At 42.8% G+C, this 26,798-nt stretch overlaps 1 protein-coding gene across 1 annotated transcript in view; it reads left to right on the forward strand.

Annotated features, from left to right (window-relative positions):
* The first annotated feature begins 1,049 nt into the window (after positions 1-1,049).
* LOC115461610 overlaps positions 1,050-26,798 on the forward strand; it is a 59,159-nt gene continuing 33,410 nt past the window's right edge. The window contains exons 1-6 of the mRNA XM_030191569.1: positions 1,050-1,134; positions 5,112-5,243; positions 7,484-7,598; positions 10,309-10,366; positions 20,130-20,306; positions 23,741-23,920. Coding sequence (XP_030047429.1) covers positions 1,050-1,134; positions 5,112-5,243; positions 7,484-7,598; positions 10,309-10,366; positions 20,130-20,306; positions 23,741-23,920 — 747 coding nt within the window. The remainder of the gene's footprint in view (positions 1,135-5,111; positions 5,244-7,483; positions 7,599-10,308; positions 10,367-20,129; positions 20,307-23,740; positions 23,921-26,798) is intronic.

Genomic DNA, 26,798 nt, shown 5'->3' on the forward strand with positions numbered 1-26,798 from the left:
TCCTTGTGACTCTGGGCAAGTCACTTAACCTTTTATTGCCCCATGTACAAAATAAAGTACCCTCATATAATATGTAAACTGCTTTGATTGTAACCACAGAAAAGCAGTATATCAAATCCCATGTCCTTTCCCTTTCCTCTAGGCTTTCTCTGTACTTTTCTCCACCCTTCCGTACTCTCCCATCCCTCTAAACCTTCTCTTTCTGTTTTCCCACTGTCACAGAATGCCTAGTCACCCACCTGGGCTAACCCTGCAGCCACCTGGAGGATTTGTCCCCTGCACAACTCAGGTCTGCCTGAACCTGCTGCTTGTGCTTTACACTAGCACCCTCCTCCCATTGACTGGTTTACAACCACCTCTGGGTGATTCAAGTTATCCCCAGTGATTTTTAGGTTACTGGAGGCCACACTCCCAGGGATCCCACAGCTCCCAGAAAGCACCCACAGACCCAAACCACAAGCCACCAGGATTCTTAGTCAGTCCAGACAAGCAGAGCAAACAAACAATTACGTTTATTTTCATAAAATATTGAACAGCGAACTATAAAACAGATGGGGGGAAAAAAGCACACAATGAAAGGTAACTCAAATAGGATTAATTATAAACTATCTAAACATTTTATCACTACCTGAATAGTGCCTGGAAAGTACAGGAAATATAGCTGCTCACCAGTTCTAGAATATAACTGATCACAGGGTCTCAGCAAAGAGATCTTTTCCCCCTACTTCCAAACTAAGACTGACAAATTACCTCACAGTTAGGAGGGGAAAAGAAAAATACCTGTCCCTTCTGGTACAGCTTTAAAGAAAACAATCACTATCTGCTGGCCAACCAGATATACATACAGTGGAGCCAGTGCATGAAAATCTCTCTCTTGCATATTCATTGTGGATACCATTAAAACTAGGTGGGCTAAAAGGCACTCTAGGACTGTCTGGAGGAACGCTGATCTAAGGAGGATATTTGTGTCACAATGAATAGGTGCTCCAGAAGGTCCATATGTTACACCCGAGACTGGCACAAACCAAGATCATAGAGGCGTTGCCAAGATGCCATTTGCTGAAGGGATCCAAGAGATTTCCAAGGGCATTACAACATTCTTAGGATCCATCAGGAGTGGTCTTCTGGTTCAAGGTACATGATCAACTAACTCTCTGACAGGAGCAAAACCTTATTACAAATTTCCAGCATAGTCATCCAAATGTGCTCATAGCAGTGAGATTTTACGGGCATTTAAAGTCATGCAGTGAAGAAGCAAAGCTGTGGAATAAATTGACTATTTGTATTGCTCTCTCTTTTGTGCTTTATCAGCATTATCAGTGCACTCTGTTTAGTGGGATTATGTGTCTGTGCTAGAAATTCAGCCCTAACCTATGCTAGCCTCACTGCATGTCTGAGTACTAACCTATTACTGAGCAATTCTCACAGCCTTCGATGACACCATTCTGAACAGTTCAATAGTTTGTATTTTTAATTGGGCCTGATATGCAGCCCTCGAGAGGCAGCCCACATATGTGCCGTGATTGGCGCTGACCTTGGATATTCTATGCTGGAGCATTTCCGGTGACCAGCATTGAATATCCGGGAGTTTTTGGCTGCTATAAAGTTAATCGGCTATGCCGATATTCAGTGCTAACCGGTTAACTTTTTAGCAGTTAAAGTTAGGCCTCCTATTTAAGTGGCCTGTTTTGACTGCTCAACATAGCTGGTTAGGCGCTGAATATCCGTGCCTAACCAGTTATGTTGCACGATATAACCGGTTATCTCCTGCTGAATATCCGTGGTTAGGCGCTTAATAGTTCTGAATATTGGGGTCCTTGTGTTTAAAATATGATTATGTGTGTATATGATGTTCTTTACCTTGGTCAAGGCCGATTATAAATCAGTAAACCATAAACCTTAAGTAAATATGTAATTAATTATAAAAGAAACATCATTTTCCTGTTTGTTGATGTTTTAAAATTCAGCATTTGTTATTAGCTAATAGTAATATGACAGTTTTCATCATTCAGCATCAGGCAGCAGTTATCCAGTAACGTATCACTACAAAATATATGATAAATTGGTGACATACAAGTACTGTTAAATAAACACATCAATTGACCACCCAGATACATCCTTCACATAGTTTCAATTTTTAAGTTAAAAATTTGATATACTGCACGTCAAGCATTGTCTTCTAGGTAGTTTGCATTATTAAAGGGAAAAGGGATCACATCTGTAAGATTCCATGGTATCATTATTCCACACAGTTCTCTTCCACATCAGTCACATCCATAGGATTCAGTGGTAACACCCTGCTGCATACAATTACCGTAATCTGAAATTCAGTCCATCTCTATCTTGTACTGCTCTCAAAATGCCGACTGAGATTTTTGTCACTTTCAGTAGTTTGTGATGGAGAACTCAAGGCAGATGAGGGGGTTGCCTAGAGTGGCGCCTTCTGGGGATATAGCATATAGCAGATACCAAGATTTGTAACAGAGTGGACACCCCGGAGGGAGTGGAAAATATGAAAAAGGATCTGCAAAAGTTAGAAGAATGGCCTAATGTTTGGCAATTAAACTCCAATGCAAAGAAGTGCATCGTGATAAACTTAGGGAGTAGAAATCCAAAGGAGACATGTGCTAGGAGGTGAAAGGCTGATATGTACAGACAGAGGGGGATCTTGGGATGATAGTATCTGAAGATCTGAAGGTGACGAAACAGTGTGACAAGGCGGCAGGGCTGGTCAAACCCGGTAAGCGGGGTAAGTGCTGCAGGGGGGCGCCTGCCTTCAAGGGCGCCGCTGCGCCGCCATACCGCGCCGCCCTTGGTGTTTTAAATCTTTAATTTACCTCCGTTCCAGCAGCTGCATCATTTGAAAGCCCTGCCCCGTCTCTAGCCTTCCCTCCCTTCGTGAGTTCGTTCCGCAGTCCCGCCTTCTGACATCATTTCCTCGAGGGCGGGACTGCAGAACGAACTCACAAAGGGAGGGAAGGCTAGAGACGGGGAAAGGCTTTCAAATGACGTGGCTGCTGGAACGGAGGTAAATTAAAGATTTAAAGCACCAAGGGCGGCGGGGGATGGGGCGATTCGGGCGAAGAAGAATCGCTGGACAGGGGCAGGGTGGGAGAAGAGAGAAAGGAGATGCTGGGGGGGTGGGGGCGTGCGGGTGCAGGAGGGGGGGCATGCGGGCGCCAACTCATCGACTGCAGGGGGGTGCAGAGACCCTAGGACCGGCCCTGCAAGGCGGTGGCCTTAGTCAGAAGGATGCTAGGCTGTATATAGAGAGAGGCATAACCAGCAGAAGAAAAGAGGTGTTGATGCCCCTCTACAAGTTGTTGGTGAGGCCCCGGATACAGTATTGTGTTCAGTTTTGGAGGACATATCTTGCTAAGGATGTAAAAAGACTTGAAATGCTAAAAAGAATATCAGTGGAAGGTGACAAAAATGGTATGGGGCTTGCGCCAAAAGATGTATGAGAAGAGACCGGAAGACCTGAATATGTTTACCCTAGAGGAGAGGAGGGACAGGGGAGATATGATGCAGACATTTAAATACTTGAAAAGCGTTAATATAGAAACAAATATTTTCCAGAGAAGGGAAAATAGTAAAACTAGAGGACATGAACTGAGGCTGCAGGGTGGTAGATTTAGGAGTACTATCAGGAAAGTGGCTTTCACAGAGAGAGTGGTTGATGCCTGAATGCCCTCCCGAGGGAGGTGATGGAGAAACAAATGGTGATGGAATTTAAAAAGGTGTGGGATGAACACAGAGGATCTCTAATTAGAAAATGAATGGATAAAAAAACAACTTAAATGGTTGTATGTGTGTTTGTATATCAAGTGGTACTTAGATGGCGACTCTGGCTGTGAAAAACTAAGGCTGGTGCTGGGCAAGCTTGTATGGTCTGGGACCCGTATATGTCAATCCGGTTTAGGATGGGCTGGAGAGGGCTTTGAAGGAAACTCCAATAATTTGGAATGTGAGGACAGTGTCGCGCATACTTTTACAGTCTGTGTCCCACAAATGATAAGGCGGATTTTGGATAGGCTGGAGTGGCTTTGACAGCAAATTCAGTAGTTGGAACCAGGGCCGCCGAGAGGGGGGGACAGGGGGGACAAAATTCCCCGGGCCCGGGCCTCCGGGGGGGGGGGGCCTGGCGCCGCCGCCGCAGTCCAGCCCGCCCGCCCTCCATCACTCCCTGGCATTGAACTTAAGCGCCTCACCTTCGAAAGCGCAGCAAGCAGTGGCAGACCACTCCTTCCTTCCATGTCCCGCCTTCGCCTGACGTAACTTCTGCGAGGGCGGGACACGGAAGGAAGGAGTGGTCTGCCGCTGCTTGCTGCGCCTTCGAAGGTGAGGTGCTTAAGGTCAGTGCAGAGGGCCCGGGGGTGGAGAGAGGGCCCGGAGGAGGGGGGTCCGACGACCTCGGGTGGGGGGGGGGGCGGGGGCGGCCTTGTCCCAGGCCTGGCCCAGTCTCTCGGCGGCCCTGGTTGGAACCTAAGGACAGGGCAAGCAGACTTCTATGGTCTATGTCCCAGAAATGCCAGAGACAATGATCAAGTATTTTATATCAGATTCATTGTTGGTTTAATCATGACCTGATTTTGAGTGTGACTGTTGGGCGGACTGGATGGACCATTCAGTGGGTCCCCCCTCACCAAATGGCCATGCAGCAAGTGCGAACTTACATCACGGCCATTTCTTTTTTCAGCCTTTTTACCTTCTGCAGTAAAAGGGGCCTTGGCACCAGCAGCGTAGCCAGACTTCGCGGTGGGAGGGGGCCAGAGTTCCAGGGTAACGCCAGACATATCTATCAAGGTGAAAGATATGGGAAGAAATATGTTGAGAGGGTGATGTCCTTGAAATCCACAAATATCAATGATGTGGGGAAGAGCAGTGGAAGAAGGTGTTGCCACTGAAATCTGTTGATGGGAGGATAGTGTGGTTGGGGAGTGACTGTCATCCTAAGATCATAGGACCTGATGAGTTGAAAAATGAGAAGTCATTTTATTGAATTTTAATTTCCTGTAACAGTTGCATGATACTCAATGATGAGAACAAGAAGAGTAGGAAGTAAAAACAGGGTGTATAAATAAATATAAACTGAGATTTAATTTCTGCAGATCTTTATTCACTGGCTGAGCTCCTGGATGGCTCATGTGCTGCAGTACCTGAAGTGGTGTCAGCCTCACCTGAGGGAATCAGTAGGGCAGAAGTAGCTCAGAGTCTTCAACTGCTGAGTAATGCTGCAGTAGGTATGGAACAGAAGGCAATCCATTCAATCTCTCTGGTTCTTTCTCCATAAGCTCATGGCTCGCTCTAGTATTTTCTTGTGACAATACCTTGAACTATCCACAGAGCATTAGCCATTGGGAAAAAGGCACTGGCCCCACCCCAAGATGAATTCCCTTTCCTCTCTTCATCAACCATCAGCTACTGTATACATTTTCCAATCTGACAGGTGTAAAATATGACAGCAGTCAAATTGGCTACTATCCTATCATTTATAGAATTTATCTTTTATTTTGAAGGAAACTTAAGACTTTTCTTTTTACCTAAGGTTTTGGCTGTTTAAATATATAGATATAGATATAGATAGATAGATAGATATTCTATGATGTCTTGTAATTCCCAAAGCTGTTTTGTTTCTTAATTGTACACTGCTTAGAACCTTTTTGTGAAATAGGCGGTCAACAAATGTTTAGATTTGATTATAATTAAGCGATAAAAAATATTTAATCCATGGAAAATTGTTAATATTTTTTCAAGATAGCAACTATTTGTGAATTTACAGAACTTATGGATACACACAAAGACAAACAAAACACACCACAAAAGTAAAAACAATGGCATGCCCTAGAAGATATCAAGTAAATAAACTCAATTGTTATAACAATCTGCAAAAAGAAAAATCAACATAGGACAAAGTTCTTTCAAAAGACAAAGGTGCCCAGATTACTGCATGGTATCTGCAAAGCCTCTGTGATAACTTGTGGGGGTGTGGCCAGCATCCTCCCCTATGGTTACTGCACAAAGCTATTACCACCCAGTGGGTGCAGAAACAGATAAACTAGGTGCTAACATTTCTGTGTGTGTTGCACAAGCAAAATTTCAGAATATATGTATGTGTGTGTGCATCTACATGTGTACATGCCAATTTTCTACCTTAGCGCTATTCTAGAGATACGCGCCTGTTTATGCAAAGGTGAGTACACATGAGCAGAGCACGGGTGGGGCTTAGGTGCAGCTCCCACTTATACATGCAACTTACTGGATACTGTACATTATGCACGCCTGGGCTGCAATTTAGGTACTTGCACTCACACCGGCTCTTAATGTTAGGCGTGTCAATACCGGGTTATGCTAGGATTCTATAAGGGGGTAATCCAAACAGCCCAGCATCTTATAATTTAGTCAAGTTCTTTATTATCTTCTATTTCTTGAAAAGGTATAAAAAAACTTTTTTATTTGAAATTCAACTTGGCATAAATTCAACTCCAAATTCCACTTAATATAAGTTTCACTTGACTCAATTGGATTTGTAGATTTTTAAATGTATAAGTACAGCTTAACTCATCTGCACTCAGAGTCATAAATAAAGGACCGCTGGCCGACATGCGGCATGTTCCGCTATTGGACGCCAATATCCAAAGACTGTTTCTATAAGGGAACATAGACACCTAGGTTCCATTATAGAAGAGGCTCCTACCAGGTGCCCTCTGGGCACCTAAACCTCATTATTGGGAGGTGGAAAGCTCTGTTCTCTATAAGCTGAGAGGGAGTCCTCCAACTGTATTGCTACCAGTGTGTGTGGGGGGGTACTTCAATATTGTGCTTTCAACTGCCAGGGACAGGCAGGTTACCTGGAGCCCTGCAGAGCTTGCCTGTCTCTCACTATTGAAAATGTGATAGGGAAAGAGCACTGCCCCCTCCCCCCCCCCCCCCCCCCCCCACCCGGCAGAACTGTAGGTGGAGGACTCCCGCTCAGCTTAGAGGGAACAGTGGTGGTAAGTGCATCCACACTATCTGAATTGGTGAAAGCACACAGGAAGTTTCCATGTGCTACCTGCAAGGCTCAGTCAACCTCCCCTCACGTAACTCATTTCCAACTCATGAATTCGCATGTGCTGTCATGCCAGTGATGTAACTGTTAGCGAGGCTGTGTGCCAACAGTGCATGCTAATTCACACAGTAACTGCTTACTGCAGTTTAGTAAAAGGACTCCTTAGTCCATTATACCCACAGGAAGATAAAGCACCCAATGGCCCATAAACAGCACCCAATAATTTATATCCACACAAAATCAGTGGTGAAATGAAACCCTTTAGGATACCATCCCAAGCATATAATTGTTAAGAATGCAGTTTTGTAAATCTTCCTGTAAATATGAAGGACTAACAGTTAGAGCTACAAACTGGTAATTTTCTATGTTTTAGGACTTTATGACAATGGAACCCAAAAACATTGCTCATTGACACCAATTGTGTTCTTTAAGTGTTTAACAGATTACTTGAAGGAATAAGCTATAAATATGGAGCACCACCAAAGCTAGCGGAAGTGACGTCAGAAAATGCTGGAGTAGAAACACAAGCAAATGCCAGTGACATGAGGTACAAGTGTCTGTCTTCTCGATGGCCTTTCCTGTTATAAACTTTAACTGTGAAGCACCTCAGATCCTCATGCACTGTTCCATCCACTCCTAGTTAACCTGTAACCTTGCTTACACAGATGTCTGGGAGATACAGAGCACTAACAGCCTGATTCACAAAGTTCCTTTTCTTATAGACACAGAATAGATGGCAGTTCTATAAAGTGGCAGGTGCCAGAGGTGTGCCTAAGCTGTTATAGAATACAGGCGTAAGGCATCATTGGCACATCAAAATATACTGAAAGGGTGAAGTACTGTGGTCAACAGGACACATCCAGAAGAAAACATGTGGACGATGATGATATATCAACACAAGTTTATTGCCCTGTCAGCATGACTTCCAGAACTTGGATTGCTCTTCTTTCAAAGAGTTTTTCTAAAAGACTATTTTATTTACTTTATGTTCAGTATCACAGGGTTGTTTACCACCTACAATCCAATAAGACTCCTGATGCAGGCACATTAGCCAAAACACGGTGCCATGTCGAGTCCATTTATGCAATAAACTTAAGTTGATATAACATCATCGTCCATGTGCCTTCTTCTGGAAGTGTTCTGTTGACCACACTACTCCACCCTTTCAGCATCCTTTCTCCGTAGCGTTTTACTTTCTTCCACTTTGCGGTAGCCTTTTGAGTGCACATCAAAATATAGGCACAGGCACTTATATCAATGCAATGGCAGGTGTAAGTGGGCCAGGCTTGTGCGCAACATCTTATTATTTAAGGTGCATGCATTGCTAGATGAAACACCCATGATACCCCCATGCTGTGCCCAGATTAACCCCCCCCCCCCCATGCAAGTGCATGCTGAGGGATGTAAGCGCACATTTTATAGAACCTAGCGCTTATGTGTGTAACGACCAATTAATCACACACATAAGTGCTATTATTCAATAAATACGTGAACATTATTAGAACCTAACTTTAGACGCACCTTATAGAAATGTTCTCTTAATGAATCAGGCCACTGGTAAAACTATTTGACACTGTAAGGTTTGAAACACTGGGGCCAGCTTTTCTTATTTTGAGATGCAATCTGGGCTATTGGCTTATTGATCTGAATTAATTTATGTCCAAGCAAAAAGTTGGTTCCCTGATGTGTACAGAATATGACAGTAGTGTTTTAATTAGCCCATTTTGAAGTGCACAGTGAATGGGAGATGCCTCTTGGTAGACTACTGAGCGAGGTCTAGGGAGGCAGTTAGGAAGCACAGATCCCCTTATGTTCTAACTCCTGTTGCTCTGTCTTATCTACCTAGATCAGGGCTTTCCAATCTTTTTGTGGCAATAATCCCACGAATGCAGCCAAATAAATTTGTGTGACCTCCTGGAGGTGCAGAACAATGATGCATCTATAGAGAGCCCACCTAGGCCATGACACCAAATTCAGGCTTTGTGACCCCATTTGGGGTCCTGATCCACAGTTTGGGAAACTCTGATCTAGACATTTCATCTTTGCGTACACTTATTCTTGCTGTACATCGCCTTGAAAGAATTCCTTCAAAAAGATGGTAAATAAATTCTAATAACTAAGGGGTCTATATTCAACATGATTTAACTGGTCAGAAACAGATCCTGGCTGGTTAAATCGCCTGTTCAGGGTTAACGGGAATTTTCAGCAGCACTTAACCAGTTAGCAACGCTGAAAATAGCTGGTTAGCACCAAATTCAAAACCGACTATTTTGGGGACATTCCTGGGGTGGAGTCAGCACTTGGTTGGTTAGGTGCTGATATTCAGAACTTAACCAGCCACGTTAACCGTATAAATAGGACAGCATGAAAGTCAGTCCTATCTTTATGTGGTAACCCCATAGCCAGTTAAATGCTGAACATGGCACTTAACCGACTCTGCAAACTCAGAAATTCAATGCAAGTGTGTGGACATAGCCTGGCATTGAATTTCTGGGTTTAGTGCTGGCAGCAGTCAGCAAAACGCTGATTGCCGCCAACTAAATATCAGGCCCTACATAAATAAAAAAGAAGCACTTAGACCCCTGTAAGGAGAGAAGCACTAGAGAAGCCAGTCTCGGAAAGTGCTGACTTACGAGCAATGTCTAAAGTGGACATGAAACAGGAAGTGTTGAGAACATCCCATTTTCAGGATGCTTGAGGTGGAGGGAGTTTTCATCAAATGACCAAAGGTCAGCCCTGGATTAAGTAAAATAAGTATGTGCTTAGGGCACTAAGGGAAGGGGGGCACCAAAGAGTTTTTCCCCCTAGTTATCATGCCCTTAACTCTTTCACTGCTGTTTGCCACACCCATTATCCAAAATGAATTTCAGTGTTTTTCTAACCAGTATAAATATATATGATATTTTGTTTTGTACAGTAATTATATTTCTCAGCACTTATTGAATCTTAATGTCTTGCCAGTTAAGGGATGGAAGGGCCAAGGGGCACCATTGTTCGGCTGTGCTTAGGGCATCAGCTGGCCTTAATCCCACCCTGCCAAAGGTGCAGCTTTTGAATCTGAAAATGGACCAGGACACAGCAGGCAGGAATACACTGCTCATCTTTGCTGTATTGGCAACATTTTGTGTGCTGTGTGTATTTCCAATAATCTAACCCCATAAAGAAGAAGTGTAGTATTTACAGGAGAGGAGAGCATATCCACATATCACAGGAAGCCTTAAACTGAAGGGAACTTTCTGTTTTTCCATTTATTCTAGAGCTTTGTCCCAGGATCAGAATGACACAGTGGAATGGAGCAGCTCCTGGACCTCACTGGTAACTATAAAAACATCAAAGTACAAGTTCTTTGGGGAGAAAACAGTGTGCATTGTTAGCACAAGCATAGTTTGGGGTGGGCATGGAGGCCTCCTCAATGCTGCAAGTGCTAATGCTGAATTGTTTCCCCTCCCTTTTCCATCAAAGTAGGCAAACTCATTGTTAAGATGTGAGGACAAATTACAGTCACTTACAAATCCCCTGTACACAAGTCGCAAATTTATTTATTTACTTATTGGGATTTATTAACTGCATTTATGAAGAGATTCACTCAAGGTGGTGTACAGCGTGTATAGTTTAACATAAAACTTACAATTTTGTTAATAGTAAAAATGGCCAAATATAAACACGAATACAATACATGAGGAAAACTTGAAAACAACAAATTATAACTTAATAATAGGACTAGCATGAAACAGTATTAAAATATATACATTTAAAAGCACTGAAGTTCAAATATCAGAGATATACCTGTAATACAATGTCAGCATAATACTAATGGAGCATCTGATTCTAATGCATTTCTACAACATAGCTTACCATGTAGCCGAGGGACAAAGTGCAGATATATAGACAAGGACAAGATGGGTGGTGTAGAGTCAACTGGGATAAATAGATGAGTGGTTAAACTCTAGGCAAGTTTGTTAAACAAGATTTAAGGAACTGGTCTAAGTTACAGTGGGGCTGATATTCAAACCGCAGGAGCCGGCCCAACCAACGCCTGTGTTGCCACTTGCAGGATGGTTTCTTTAAACTATTAGCAGGGTGGTTTGCCAGTGCCTTCCCCAGTCATCTTGATCTCTCCCCATCCCACAAGGCTGGGTACTCAATTACTGACTGAAAGGGAATGAATGGCAGAGTTGGCCAGAGGCTGGCTACCTGACAGAAATCCCACATTAGTGTGGAATTTGAACTCAGGTCATGGGTGCAGTAGGCATGTGACCTAACAATTGTACTATAAAGGTCTCCTAAACTCACTTATCACAAATACAAAATCTGCTGGATTAGAGGGACCAGGGTCAGATAATTTGAGTACAGAAGTCTTCTATTCCTGCCATATCTGAGGCAGTAGGTCATGCTCCGTCTCCAACTCTGTTAAAATCCAGTCTACAGCTTCTGTCTCTTAACCCCCTTAATACTGATGTTGTTTTAATCATTCCCATAATAAATGTAACTCCTTAATCCCTTATTTGTCCTGCTCATCAGTCTTGGATAGATTGTAAACTCTATGATGAAGCAACTCTCTCTTAGGCATTTGTGTACAGTGCTATGTACATCTAGTAATGCTATAGAAATGATAAGCAGTACAATATATTAACATGGTTTGCCCTTCAGCAGCTTAAGTGCAAAGCAATCATTGTGATGATTTATGAGTCATTGCTGTTCAACAAGAAAGTGGTTGCCAGTGATAGGGTTCAAATCCTATCTCTGGTTAATGAGGCCCATGCTCCCAGGTGATTTTCACTGGACAGGGATCTCTTTCCAAGTAAATGCTTTTTTCTTTCTGCCAGATACAGGTCTTATGGCAACTTCACCCCATTCAAACCCAAATACTGCAAATGAATTCAGGCTTAACTGATGGCCTGGGATGGTGCTGTTTTATTTAGCTAAACTTATTGATGTATTCAACGATCCCACAACTTGCAGGTATCCACAGCAAAAGTTCAGACAAGCAGTAGAAAGTAAATATCAAAGATAACTCTCCTTATAAATAAAATCCATTCTCTGGCATATCGAGCAAAGTTCATCAGAGTACATTGAACATCACCTTACATTATTTTGGAGGTAAATGATAAGATTTCCAATCGACCTGATTTTCCTCTCGTTATCCATGATTTTCTCAGGAGCTTCCCAGAATATTATTATTTATTTGTTACATCTGTACCCCACATTTTCCCACCTCTTTGTAGGTTCAATGTGGCTTACATAGTGCCGGAGACTCCGGTGTATACAAATACAATGTGAAGTTGTGATAGGGTAATGTTCATGTGGTAGGACCACGTAGAGGAAACGTTCAATAGAAGAGTTCGGTGAAGGCCATTATGAACTTTACTGTAGTTCTGTCGCAGATATCAGGCATTTACGTTGGATCTGTAGGGTATGCCTTTTTAAACAGGTGGGTCTTGAGTGTCTTTCTGAAGTGTAGGTGGTCATATATGGTTTTCAGGTCTTTTGGTAGTGCATTCCACAGTTGTGTGCTGATGTAGGAAATACTAGATGCGTAAGTTGATTTGTATTTGAATCCTTTGCAGTTTGGGTAGTATAGATTTAGGTATGTTCGTGTTGATATGAATGTGTTTCTGGCTGGTAGGTCGATAAGGTCTGTCAGGTAGTCTGGTGCTTCACTGTATATAATTTTGTGAACCGTAGTACAGATTTTGAAGGCAATGCGCTCTTTGATACATCAGTTGTAGAATAGGAGTTAGTGCCCAACTATCACTTAAGCACATAATTACATAAGTGTACAATTCATGTGCATAAGAGTTGTGTTCTCTCATTTTAGTATGCAAATAGAGCTTCCATTTAGGCACTAAGGTGGGGATTCTATATATGGTGCCTAAAAAATCTGCACAGAAAACATTTTCGCCTAAGCATATTCTATAAGCGGCGCCTAGATTTAGGCACAATATATAGAATACGCTTAGTTGATATCCCAGGGCATAAAACTATGTGCATCCATTTACACCAACGAAAATGTGGCATAAATCCTGGCATGGAGATTTAGGCGCAAAGGGCCATATTCTATAACTACACACGTAAATTCCAGAATGCCCACGAAACGCTCATTTCCCCGCCTATAACCACGCCCTGTTTTTGTTAGGCACGGTGCATTACAGAATATGCTTAGCAAGTTGTGCATGTAAATTTGAATTATTGCTAATTAGTGCTCATTATTGCTTAAGTGCTATTATCAATGCTAATTAGCTTTTTAAGCCAATTAAGTTACGCATATTGTTATAGAATCTGCCTGGATTTCGGCCGGGATATCTAGGCGCGCTGCATAGAAACCGTGGGTTAATATGCAAATTCAATGCACTTTTTTGTCCTCCTTTTCTGGAAATGTGTTCTCCTTTTGGGGTACTCCGACTTGGCCACCATATCATTCCTCCAGGGGCCTAAATACTGCCCAAGCAGGTCCTGCAATAGTATGGGGGGCCCCATTCAAGAAGGGGGGAAGCAAATGCACCCTGCAGGGACAGAGGCAGAATGCAGCAAACACATAAGGTTCTGTTTACTAAGTCGCGCTGTAGGCACACAAACTTTTTAGCACGTGCTAAAACGTCAGCGCGCCTACAGCGTGGCTTAGTAAACAGGGCCCTTAAGCATTTTTAATCAGTCAGAGAAACACTTGAGCGCATCATCTCCTGCTATGAGAGCCTACTCTCAAGGTAAGAGCCAAGTGATTTCACTTTCACTTATCAAAATTGTATTAAGCTAGGTCAAGAAAGGTATCATCTTATTTTCTTTTCTTTTCTTTTCTTTTCTTTTCTTTGTTTTGTTTAATTTCTATTTATTACCTCTAAAAATGGACTAACACAGCTACCATACTCCTTTCACTTAAAAATATTTTACTTATCGTGAGATTTGGCCCCAGAGGCGGGACATGATATGCTCATCGTTTATTTAACTGAATAAAGATGTTGGGAGATAGCACAGAACACTTTTAAAGGGAAAGGACAGTGTTTACCATGCTCACTTCCTACCCTTAAATTTGGCTTGGGGCCCCGAATTTGAACTTACACCACTGCACCCTTCCTTGAGAAGACTGGTGCATTGGGGAAACAGAGTAGTGAGGGAAACAAAAAAAAAAAGTAGATATACAAAAAAAAGAACTTTATATATAAAATCTCCTTTAATAGTTCCAACAGCAAAGTGTGCACAATGTCAAATGTGACTACAAATGATGGTGGCATAAATAATAAGACTCGACATGGCTGTGTTTCGGCAAAGATGCCTGGGTCAGGAGTCATCTAATCCAATGGTTATATCACCCAGGTTTAGTAGTGAACTTCCAAATGTAATAATTCAAGACAAAACAAACAAGAGGAGCTTTATTATGTGAGCTTTCGGCAATGATTACCGTTATTTAAAACTGGTGCATTAACAGGCAGAAAAGCAAAGACTAGAAGAACCAATCAGCTGTTAGTTTAAGGTACTTCTGACATCAGTGTGTACCTTAAAGACACATAAGCCCATACACATCATATACTGCTACACAAAGTAGATAGCTCTGTGCTTAAGAAAATACATGTGGATCTAGGGCCATAAGTGTAATTCACATGATCTAAATTTTAGCAAGGGGCACACACTGAGGGCTGGATAAGGAAGCCAGATTGGGATTAACCTAGATCAGTGCTTCTCAATCCTCTCCTGGAGGCACACCTACTACTACTACTACTTATCATTTCTATAGCGCTACTAGACGTACGCAGCGCTGTACACTTGAACATGAAGAGACAATCCCTGCTCGACAGAGCTTACAATCTAATTAGGACAGACAAACAGGACAAACAAGAGATAAGGGAATATTAAAGTGAGGATGATAAAATAAGGGTTCTGAACAAGTGAATAGCCGGTTGGATTTTCAGGATCACCACAATGAATATGCATGAGATATATTTGCATATATTGCAGATCCTTTGCATGACCTACTAGCAGAGGAGGAGAGGGCCATTGCTTTGTCAGATTTTGGCCATGCTCAAGACAGATGTAGAGGACAATGCTGGAAAAGTGTTGAAAGGACAAATGTGGGGGAAGGAGGGAGCTGGTGTTGGGTTACATACAGTGGTGTGCTGGAGCCAGCTCGCACCGGCTCACAAGAGCCGGTTGTTACATTTTCTTCCGACTTGCGAGCCGGTTGTTAAAAAGCGCGAGCAGGCTCTGGCTCTCCTCCCTCCCTCCTCCCTCCCTCCGGATCCGGTCCCTCACCGACTCCTTGTCCTTCGAATTCTTCGGGGCATGCAGTCTTGCCTGCCTGCTGCCAGCGCTGACTCTCCCCCGCTGCTGGTTCATGCTTTAAAAATGGCTGCCAAGACTTCCAGAGGCGGCCTCGCGAGACTTCTGCTGACGTCTCAGCGACCATTTTGAAGCGCGATCCGGCAGCGGGGGAGTCAGCACTGGCAGCGGGCAGGCAAGACTGCCTGCCCCGAAGAATTCGAAGGACAAGGAGTCGGTGAGGGACCGGATCCGGAGGGAGGGAGGGAGGGAGGAGAATTCACTGAACAACTCGGGAGGAGGTGGCAGGGGAAAAGGGAGTCGCTGGGCATGGGTAGATGGAGGGGAGAGAAGGGTCGCTGGGTATGGGTGCATGCAGGGCAGGGGAGAGGAGGGTCACTGCTGGACATGGGTGGATGGAGGGCAGGAAAAAGGAGGGTCACTGGGTATGGGTGCATGCAGGGCAGGGGAGAGGAGGGTCGCTGGGTATGGGTGCATGCAGGGCAGGGGAGAGGAGGGTCGCTGGACAGGGGTGGATGGAGGGCAGGGGAAAGGAGGGTCACTGGGTATGGGTGCATGCAGGGCAGGGGAGAAGAGGGTCGCTGGGTATGGGTGCATGGAGGGCAGGGCAGGGGAGGGTCACTGGACATGGGTGGATGGAGGGCAGGGGGAGAGAAGGGTCGCTGGACATGGGTGGATGGAGGGTAGGGGAGAGGAGGGGAGAGAGAAGAAATGCTGGACATGGATGGAGGGGAGGGAAGAGTGAGGAAGGAGATGAGATGAGGGAAAAGGAAGAGAGGAGAAAAACTGCACATGGATGAAGAAAATAGGCAGAAGCTGAGGACCAGAAATGAAGAAGGAGGAAAGGAAAGAAATAAATGGAAAGGAAGCCCTGGAAACGGAGTTAAGAGGACAGATAGCAGCAGAATCGGATACTGGGCCAGCATGATCAGAAAAACAGTCACCAGACAACAAAGGTAGAAAAAAATCATTTTATTTTCATTATAGTGTTTGGAATATGTTCACTTTGAGAATCAGGTGCTCAACATTAAAAGTGTATATTTATTTACTTATTTATGGCATTTTATCGCACATTAAACATGAATTTGATTGGAACCTGGGATCATTTAATTTTTTTCCTTGAAGTAATGCATTTCCACCCCCCCCCCCCAGGCTCTCTCCCCGGCTATAGCCAGCTCTGCAATTTGGGGGGGGGGGGGGACGCAGAGGGGGACCGGGGAGAGAGCCTGTTGTTAAACATTTACCAGCACACCACTGGTTACATAAAGGATTTAGTGTGCGCATTTACCTAAAACAGAGGTGCAGCCCCATTTTAGAAAGGACACAGAAGTCAGAATTGAGACATCCAGGTCAGGACGTCTCTAGTTTTAGTAGTATTTTAGAACAGAATCTGCTGACATAGAGGCTGTTCTAAAACACTGAGAAATGGACGTTTATGCACCGAGTGTGGGCAGCATAAACATCCATTTTAGAAAAATAAACATACAGAATATCGTCATATTTAAAGCCGATACAGAACCGGTTATCCGTGCCACATAACCAGTTATGTTATAAAATGGCAACATAACCGGTTATGTGCCACAATATAACCAGTTATCTTTCCAATCTTAGAAACAGAACTGGTTATTATCCTGATGCTGTCACATGACTGGTTTGCTTGCCAGGTTAGCATTTGGGGGGAGAAAAAAAACACTGGGGGATTAAAGGGGCAACCTCCTCCCCTCCAATCCCTGCAGTTTAGTGCTGCTCAGTAACAGCTATTTATCAAATCCTAAACACGTTTGGTAGCAGGTGTAACTTCCAATGCTGATCTTTTAGGACATAGACATTAGTCACCAAAACATGCCCAGGCCACATCTACCTTCCATCTGCATGCACCAGTACACACGTTTAAGTACCGGTTTATCCACGTATCAAATGCAAATACGGCTTGCAAAATGAGGGCCTAAGCATCTGACTAGGTAGAGTGGATGCACCATTTGGTCTTTATCAGCTCTTATGTTACTGTGTTACTTACTATCTCCAGAATCAGAGGTCATGGTAGCTGGTTGTAAAAAGATGACATTGACAAGTAAATAGAACAGCTGTACCTATGAAGTCAAGAAAAACATGCAGGCTAGCTAAAGGTCTGTCACTAGGCTCTTTCATACTTTTGACACTTGAGAGCAATTGGGCAAAATAGCCATCATTAGATTAGTTAAGTTATTATGTTTATTGCAGTAATATACGTGAAAAAGTCCTGCATCATCTGTGCGATAATGATAACTTTCATCTCTGACCAGCTTTCTGCCCAAATGTAAGGTGGAAAATATTGCATATCATATGCCATTTTATTCAGAATTCAAGTTTGCATCAGTTGTATATGTTTTTCTGATATTTTTGTGGCGCCTATAATGGTTTTTATCCCACCCATTGGTGTTCCATTAGCAGCTTCTATATTTGATGCATTTTCGGATCAAAATGAATCAATGGTGTTGAGAGTTTTTGACCTATGAATATGCTTTAGTTTTTAGCCAAGTATTAAAGCTGATAAATTGTTTCCAATGGTCCTTTTCAGGGCCACAGAATTAATAAAAAAATTAATTTATTTTTACTTTTTTATTAATTATTATACTAAGCGAATGTAGGAAAAACAGCTTCTGGCCTTGTGTATTACAAGAAGAACTGAATGTTCTTAGATAAGCTTCTTGGCTAGCTTGTAAAAACCTCCTAATGGTCTAAAACTGTAACATGTTCATCCAAGCTCAAAAAGTATGTGATAACAGACAAACTGCTTCATATACAGCTGCACGGAGATGAGAGTCTAGAAAGGTATATAAGAAACGGAAAGGTATAGGTAAGTCAGACAACTTCCTGAGTGTATGCTGGATTTGTCTCCTTGCAAGAAATAAAACTGCTTTAAGCCTGACTTGGTCTTGTGGTGTTGGTGAGTATTATTGGTAAAATTCTTTTAACAATTTTTTTTATTAACTCTGTGGCCCTGAAAAGGACCATTTGAAACAATTTATCAACTTTAATACTTGGCTAAAAACTAAAGCATGTATATTTATTTATTTATTCATTTGTTTGTTGCATTTGTATCCCACATTTCCCCACCTATTTGCAGGCTCAATGTGGCTTACAGTATGCCATAATGGCGCTCGCCATTTCTGGAATGAGAAATACAACGTATTATTACATTAAAGTTCATAAATGTTGAAGTAAATTATAAAGTAAGTTGGATAAACACTTGAACTTGTGATATACGTACATAATACACTTAGAGGGGCATAATTGAACGAAAACGTCTATCTCCATGGGCGTTTATCTCCGAGAACGGGTCCGTGAAGGGGCGGACCGAACTGTATTTTCAAAAAAAATAGATGTCCATGTTTTATTCGACAATTTGTGAGCTGGGCGTTTTTGTTTTTCAGTGTTAATGGAAAATGAAAGCGCCCAGCTCAAAAATGAATAAATCCAAGGCATTTGTTCGTGGGAGGGGCCAGGATTCGTAGTGTACTTGTCCCCCTCACATGCCAGGACACCAACCGGGCACCCTAGGGGGCACTTTTACAAAAACAAAAAAAAAAAGGTAAAAGAGCTCCCAGGTGCATAGCACCCTTCCCTTGTGTGTTGAGCCCCCCAAATCCCCCTCAAACCCACTGCCCACAAGTCTACACCATTATTATAGCCCTAAGGGGTGAAGGGGGGCACCTACATGTGGTTACAGTGGGTTTGGGGGGTTGGACGACTAATAAGCATTAAGCAGCACAATTGTAACAGGTAGGGGGGGATGGGCCTGGGTCCACCTGCCTGAAGTCCACTGCACCCCCTAACAACTGCTCCAGGGACCTGCATACTGCTGCCAGGGAGGTGGGTATGACATTTGATGGTGAAAATAAAAAGTTGTGAAACATCATTTTTTGTGGTGGGAGGGGGTTAGTGACCACTGGGGGAGTCAGGGGAGGTCATCCCCGATTCCTTCTGGGGGTAATCTGGTCATTTAGGGCACTTTTTGGGGCCTTATTCATGAAAAAACAGGGTCCAGGAAAAGTGCCCTAAATTCTAGCTACAAACGCATACTTTTTTTCCATTATCGGCGAAAGGCGCCCATCTCTCCTCGGCCGATAACCACGCCCCAGTTCCACCTTCGCCACGCCTCCGACACGCCCCCGTCAACTTTGTACGCTTCTGCGATGGAGTGCAGTTGAAAACGTCCAAAATCGGCTTTCCATTATACCGATTTATTCGTTTTTGTGAGATAAACGTCTATCTCCCGATTTGGGTCGAAATCTAGGCGTTTTTCTCTTTCAATTATAAGGTGGTTAGCATCATACTATACATAGCTAAAAAAATAGGATAGATGGGGCTAAATAAAACATTTCAATGCTAAGTACATGCAAAATTGAATTTACAACTTACTTATGAACTTAATATATGAATTTGGTTTCATTAACTCATACAGTAGCAGAAAGAGAAATAAACGAAAACATGATTTTCTGAACAGGTGATGCAGGACTTTTTCACACCATATTCATAGTGGATGCTTTCGGACTCAAGCACCCACACAAATATTTTTGTGGACACATTGCACCCCCAGAACTGTGTCTCTCTCTAGACCAGCAAGCTGCACCTTCTCTCAATCTTAATTCTCTGCAGAAGCAGGTGATGGAGCCACAGAGAATGCTGTGCTTCCTATCTCCATGGTGGTTCAACCTCCACTTCTATCTTATTTCTTCTTTAGAAGGGAGACACACCCATGAAAATTATAAAAAACAGCATCCTAATATTACTCTCTCATTATATATTCTCTGCTGGTTTTCCTTAGATTAATAGAGAGCAGAAAAGGAAGGATAAGGGTGAGCTAAGGTCTGCTTTGGAGCTTGGTCCTCATACCATGGAAAGACCACCAGGGATTCTTTTCACATATCTTGATGAGATGCACAACCGTCGGGTGCTGGAACGAGGTGTGACCACTGGCAGGGTGCCCAGAGACTTGTACCAGGTGAGCACAGCTTCAGACCCCCCCCCCCCCCACCACCACCCCGTGCTTGCAACTCCTGCTCTGCCACTGAACTCCGTTAAAGTCCTCTCTTTCATTGGCAGTGTGAACTCTGTGACTAGGAGCACAGCTAGATTCAGTGTGAAGCATTACTGCTGAACCTTCAGAGCACACCACAGAGCAACTGAGTCAAAACCTACTGCTGTAAGCTGCTGCTTTCATGACTTGACAATATTATTCGCTCAGTGAGATGTGGTTTTCCTAATAAACAGGGCTATAGTCATTTTTACCACAGGTGGTCCCCACTTATTAAAAGAAAATGGTCATTGATGCAAGTATTCTACTGAAATGTGTCAAATTTGCAAACAGAGATTGATTCTATTGTGTATGATGGCAGACAGTGCAGGTTACAAGTTCTTAAATAAATAAATACTTATGCTCTTACATTAAGGGGTAATATTATAAGCAACTTGAGCATATAGAACAATGTTTTATGTTATAAGATTACCCAGTTCAGACATGCATAAAAGCAGGCACTCAGAAAATACATCATCTACTTTGAACTATATTTACTGAAGTGCACAATACCACCTTAGCTCATACTAACATGCATTAATGAGGGTCTCGTTATATGCAGTGGAGCTCTTTGCTAATAACATACAGTAGCACATGTTAGTAAATCTAGGCTTTCATGCGCTATACTTATATGTATTTATAGGAGCAGAGAAGGGACAAGATATATGTCCTGATTCCTACCAGCTCATATATACAGTTACTCTTGTCTTGGAGTAGGTATAACTTTGTCTAGGTCAGTTTTCAGGATGGCTGTTTTATAAACAGAGGCATATATATCAGTTAAAAAAAAACAACAACAGATGTTACAGGTACACCTATATGCCTTCCCTATCTAGGCCCTCTATTTTAAAATTGCCCTTCATGAGGGCACTTTTCAAAAGTCATTTTAGCTGGGTAGAAGGGGTGTCTGGCAATTTCCCACTTTTAACCCAGTTAAAAAGTACCCACAGTGTACATATATTTAGCTGCATCAGGGAGAGGCATTCCCTGGACATGTCTTGCGCAGAATTAGGAAACAGGTCATGTAGCCAAATGGAAAGGAAGGGCTCAGATGAGAGATGAGAGGTGAGTGCTGGAGAACCCAGATTCAGTATCATAATACATCATCAGCAGGACAAATTTCAAAGCCATTTGTCAAGTTATAGGGTAATTTGATAACAGGTTGCCTTTGGCCTATTTTATGAAAACACATAGGTGTTTATATGTCTTTATTAAAAGGCCCCAAAATGCAGCCAAAATTGTGGCTAAAATGAAGTCATGCACATTTTCACGTGCTGCAGAGTATGTGTGTATTTTATAAAGTTTGCGTGTAAATCATAACACCACCCAAATTCTGCCCTCAAACATGCTTACATCTGAATCACCTAAAAGAATGTATGTGAGGATACTTTTATAAGAGGCATTTTCCACTCTACTAGTGTCTGAATGATAGTTTCTTGGAAGATCCGCAGATCATCAGTAGAGTGGAATGCATACTAGTTGAGTATCTGGAATTTAATGATATGGAGGAAGTGTCTCCAGAGGCTCTGTCAGAAGGCACAAATGCTACTATGCAGGGACACCTGATCACTATAGTGGCCCACAGGAAACATCAGAGGCAAGCTGAAGAAAAGAGGCTAAGACAACTCCTCCATACATTAGAGGTGCGGCATAAGGCTAGGCCCAGGGAGTAGGCTTTGTTAGGTGAACTGGAAGAGGTTAGGAAGCAGTTCAGGGCCATGGAAGCTGAGCGGTTGAACTATAAGCTGCAATGTGTGAGGCAGCGTTTGAATTTAATAATAAGGCAAGCAGGCTGTTGGCCCACAGGCTGAGAGTGCAACATACTAGGAATAATGTGCTTCGACTTAAGGGGGAGGAGGGCAGGGAGATAGTGGAGAATGAGTTGATCAGGGACAAATTTGTGGCATTCTTTAAGACTCCATACACTCCGGAATCAGAGGTTGATGGGGAAGCCATTGACCATTATTCAGAAGGAATATAATTGGGGTGAATGCAAGGGAGAGAGGCGGATCTACTGGATAGGTCTATCTCGGGGGTGGAAGTGAAGCGAGCCTTCTGGTCCATGAAACCAGGATAATCCCCCAGCTTGGACAATTTTTCCGCATTATTTTATAAGTGGGTTCAACATCTTTTGTTGTGACCCTTGTTGTGTCTTTTTAATTCCCTGGAGAAGGGGTCTCAGTTATCTTAATTTATGTGTCTTGCCGTTGTGACTTTCATAGCAAAGGAGGGTAAAGACCTGACAAATTGCAGCTCCTATAGACCCATTTCCCTCTTGTGAGTTGATACAAAAATATTACGTCTTGTGGAATCTGTTCTTGGGTTAGTCCACCCTGACCAGTTGGGTTTTGTGAAGGGGTGACAAGCAGGAGGCAACATTGGAAAGGTTTTGAATATTATTGATAAGCTCTCTGTAGATGCTGAAAAAGCATTTGACCAGATGTCATGCGACATAGCCAGTTAGGCACGGATAGTCAGCGCTTAACCGGCTATGTTCGGTGGTTAAAATAGGCCGCATAAATGGCAGGCCTATCTTTAACTGCTAAAAAATTAACCGTTAGCGCAGAATATCAACTTAACCAGTTAACGTTTTAGAGGTTAACCCCCCCCCCCCTGGATATTCAAAGTAGATTGCCGGAAATGGCCTGGCATTGAATATCTGGGTTTAACGCTAGCAGCGGACAGCAAAAGTGCTGCCGGTCGCTGGCTGAATATCAGACCCGTAATGCCTAAATGCTGTAGTGCGCTGCCCATGGGCGGGTCAGGGGCATGTCTTGTAGCTGCATGCATAAGTTACTGAATGCTATCACTTATGCACACAACTGGCAGCTTTAGGTGCCAGCATTTACAGCAGCCTTTGACATGGCATAAGTGCCAACGCCTAAAGTTAGGAGCACACATGCCAACTTAGACCCTATTACAGAATTGGTGCTTGGCGCCCTTTGTAGAATCTACTCCTTTATGTGCATATACTAGTACTTCTCACTAATGCAGGCTCTTATAAAATTATCCCCCTCCCCTGTTGTATTTTGTAAATCTGCAGCTCAGAAACGCGAGATCCAATTTCTGAAAAACAATCTGTATTTCCTGATGACGGTGCTCCTTTAGTATCACTGAGATAAGAGGCAGTCTGCAGGTTATCCACTTTGTCTGCAAATCCCATATCTATTGCAGAACAAATCAACCTTCCCAGCAGAGGACGTTATATTATTGTACAATGTGACTACAGCCTGAGAGAGCTGAGGCAGCAAGGTACCAGGACATGTTAAGAATCTGCCAATAAATTGGAAGAGTCTCTTATCACTGTACAGGAATCAGGCTGTCTGTCTGATAGTTATTTAGAATCATGTGGCACTTCACAGGATGCTAGCCTGGCAATGGACAGCTATGGATGGCTCAGACAAGGCAGCCTGATCTCTCTGGTCAAAGGTTACATCCAGCACATTGCCATCAAGGGGGTGGAAAACAGACTGCAAAAGCAGAGCCTTTCGAATCCAGAACTGAGACAAACAATGCGCAAATTCCAAACAGCGAAGCAGCAGGTAAAAATAGATCAAGTACAATCCTTAGAGACGGGCAGTCAGAAAATGTTCATTATGTGTCGTTTCCCATGTTGCTCCTGCAAATGTTTGTTTTAATTGTTTCCGTTTGGTCATTTTTTTTTTGACACGGGAGCAAAGTTTCCGAAAGAGTGTGCACTCTTTTCCCGATAGCATGCGCAATGGTTCGCACATGCATGATGGCTGGCATGCTCTTGGGAAAAGAGTTTGCATTCTTTTAGAAAGAGTGCACCCTTTTTCCAACTAGGGTGCATTCTTTCGAAACCATACACTCTATTATCAGCAAACAATTTTTTTTTTAAACATGAATTTTTGTGTGAGTGTGGGGGAGGGGTTCCTGCTTATTTTTGGGTTTTAACAACATGCTATGGCATTTGACATTTCCCACAACATTGCAAACAACAGCTCATCCCTAAAAATTCTTATCCTTATCGGTGTCTCTTTCTTCCTGTCATAATATTATTGCTATAACCATCAGTGCACACAATACTGTCTAAGATCATTCACATGACTCTGTCTCTGACCCAGAGAAGTTACAGCACCAGCGGACAAACAGGTTAAGGTCAGAATAGAACCTGGCTTTCTTCTAGTTTCCTGTTTTCTGATCCAGTTCTCCTAGGGGCCCTTTTACTAACCCGCAGTAGGCACTAGCGAGTGCCTACCGTGCGCCAAAAAGCACTGCCTCGGGACATGCTGAGGCAACCCGCAGTAGTGTGCCAATCAGCGTGCTCTAATGCTGCGTTCAAATATGGTTTTTATTTTTTTGGCGCAGGAGGTGTGTCTGTGGGCAGAGCATGCCCTGCGCTAATTGGGTTGCGCTGGTATATTGCCGCATGTTGTTTGATTAGCGCAGGAGCCCTTACCACCTAGTAAATAGGTGGTGGAAAGGGCTCCTGTGGTAATGGCCATGTGCTAATTGGGAAATTAGCATGTGGCCATTACAGGAAGTTATACAAATGTGGCCATTTTACTGCCACGCTAAAAGTAACCACAACGTGTGGAAAACTCATGCGCTACAAACAGCGACAGCCACTTTTGAGCGCGGCTTAGTAAAAGGGCCTCTTAGTGTGGTTGTTGTAAGGAAGTTGATGCTAGGTAAAAAGACTAGGGCACCCTGAAAAAGTCAGTCTAGGATAGCTTTTGGGGACAATAATTCTTTCACTTTCATGTTATTCTGATCCGGCTCTCGATTCTCTTTCCTTGGGTCACAGTTTGCCCTGCTGTTATTAGGTAATAACAGTATCAAGTTCCAAGTTTATTAAACATTTTCTATCCCACCCAACAGAACAAACCATCTGGGTGGCATACAAATGCCTCCTCCTTATTTTTGCCCTTTGAAGCTGGCATACAAATCTGGCAGCACCCCAAAGACAGCTAGATGCGTGTTCCTGAAATGCTAAATATTAAAAGAATAGTGGGGTCTTGGCATTGATGTGCCTAAATGGAGGTGCCCATTTAGAGAACTGCCTCCTATGTATGCATGGAAATGTAGGCCTGCTTTTATTTAACTGTATAATTGTTTTAATTATTTTTATTGAACAATTGCAAATGATCATATAAAAATCAACTGAAGTACATTTTGTACAGTGTTCCAACCTTCAAGTATTAACAGTTTAACTCATGAACAACATCTTGAATAACTATTATATCTTCTTTTTCGTGTTTTTTTTTTTAGAAGTCTTTATTGAATATTGAGAAACATAACATAAGAAAAGCATACATTCCGGAGACTGCATGACTAATTACAGATAACCAATTGAGAAACCCCCCCCCCCCCCGCAAAAAAAAAAATGTTCTCAGTAAAAGTTACATACAATCAAACATTCACTTCCAACATTTTTAGAGGTTTTATAACTATAATTCCCTCCTTCAAATCTCCACCCTCCCACCCGAACCCCACACTCCAACCTATTAGCAAATCCAAACCACCTAAGAGAAAAGAAAAAAGCAAAACAAAAGAACCCCCCCCCCCCCCACCCCATAAACTTTGTTTTATCCCTCCTCCCCCACCAGATCCGAAACACCAAGAAAGTCCATTGAACAAAAACATGTCCTGGCTCAGTGGTGTTCCTTACACTGAGGCCAGGAATAGTATTGGAATAGCATCGATTACACACAGTTGCCAGGAAGCTTCCCAAACAAGACAAACAAAATTAAGTCCATACATTACAATGTGTATATTTACTTTAACATTTTCTATATTTGGTTGATCTAAAATATTCAATGGATTACAATAAAACACAAGACCAATTATCACAAACCTATACAACATTAAAATAAATACAATAGCCAATCTATTAAAATGATGAGAAAATATTAAACGCTTGACTACAAAGAAAGGCCTTAGTCTTCTTTCTAAATGTCAAGTAGTCATCTTCTAACATATCTGCCTTGACAAATTATTCCACGGTTTATTACAGGGGCCACTACAGTAAAAGTCCATGCACTACTCTTAACCTCTCTCATTTGTCTTACGGTAGGAACCACCAACAGGTTCTGATTTTGTAAGTGTGAGTTCTGTACAGACTGACATGAGGCCAACATATTCCTAAAATATTCTGGAGACATTTCATTCAGCTACTTAAACACTAAAACCACAACTTTAACTCCTCTTCAAACTGGACATCTTTTAATCGACTCTCGATTACAGCTGCCAGTAAATGTATTGCCATTCTTAATCCACCATCATCACCTTTTGACCTGTAACCTGCCACTTCAGTGCAAATTTACCCATCTTAGCCTTCCTTTATTCTTGCCTGTTTTACAGGGCAGTTTGGAACAAGGATAATATCTTTTATCTTGGAAACATTTAGGGGGTCTTTTACTAAAGATTAGCTCGAGTTATCTGCAGTAGGGCCCA

This window comes from Microcaecilia unicolor, chromosome 1, assembly GCF_901765095.1.
Source record: "Microcaecilia unicolor chromosome 1, aMicUni1.1, whole genome shotgun sequence".
NCBI classification, from domain to species: domain Eukaryota; kingdom Metazoa; phylum Chordata; class Amphibia; order Gymnophiona; family Siphonopidae; genus Microcaecilia; species Microcaecilia unicolor.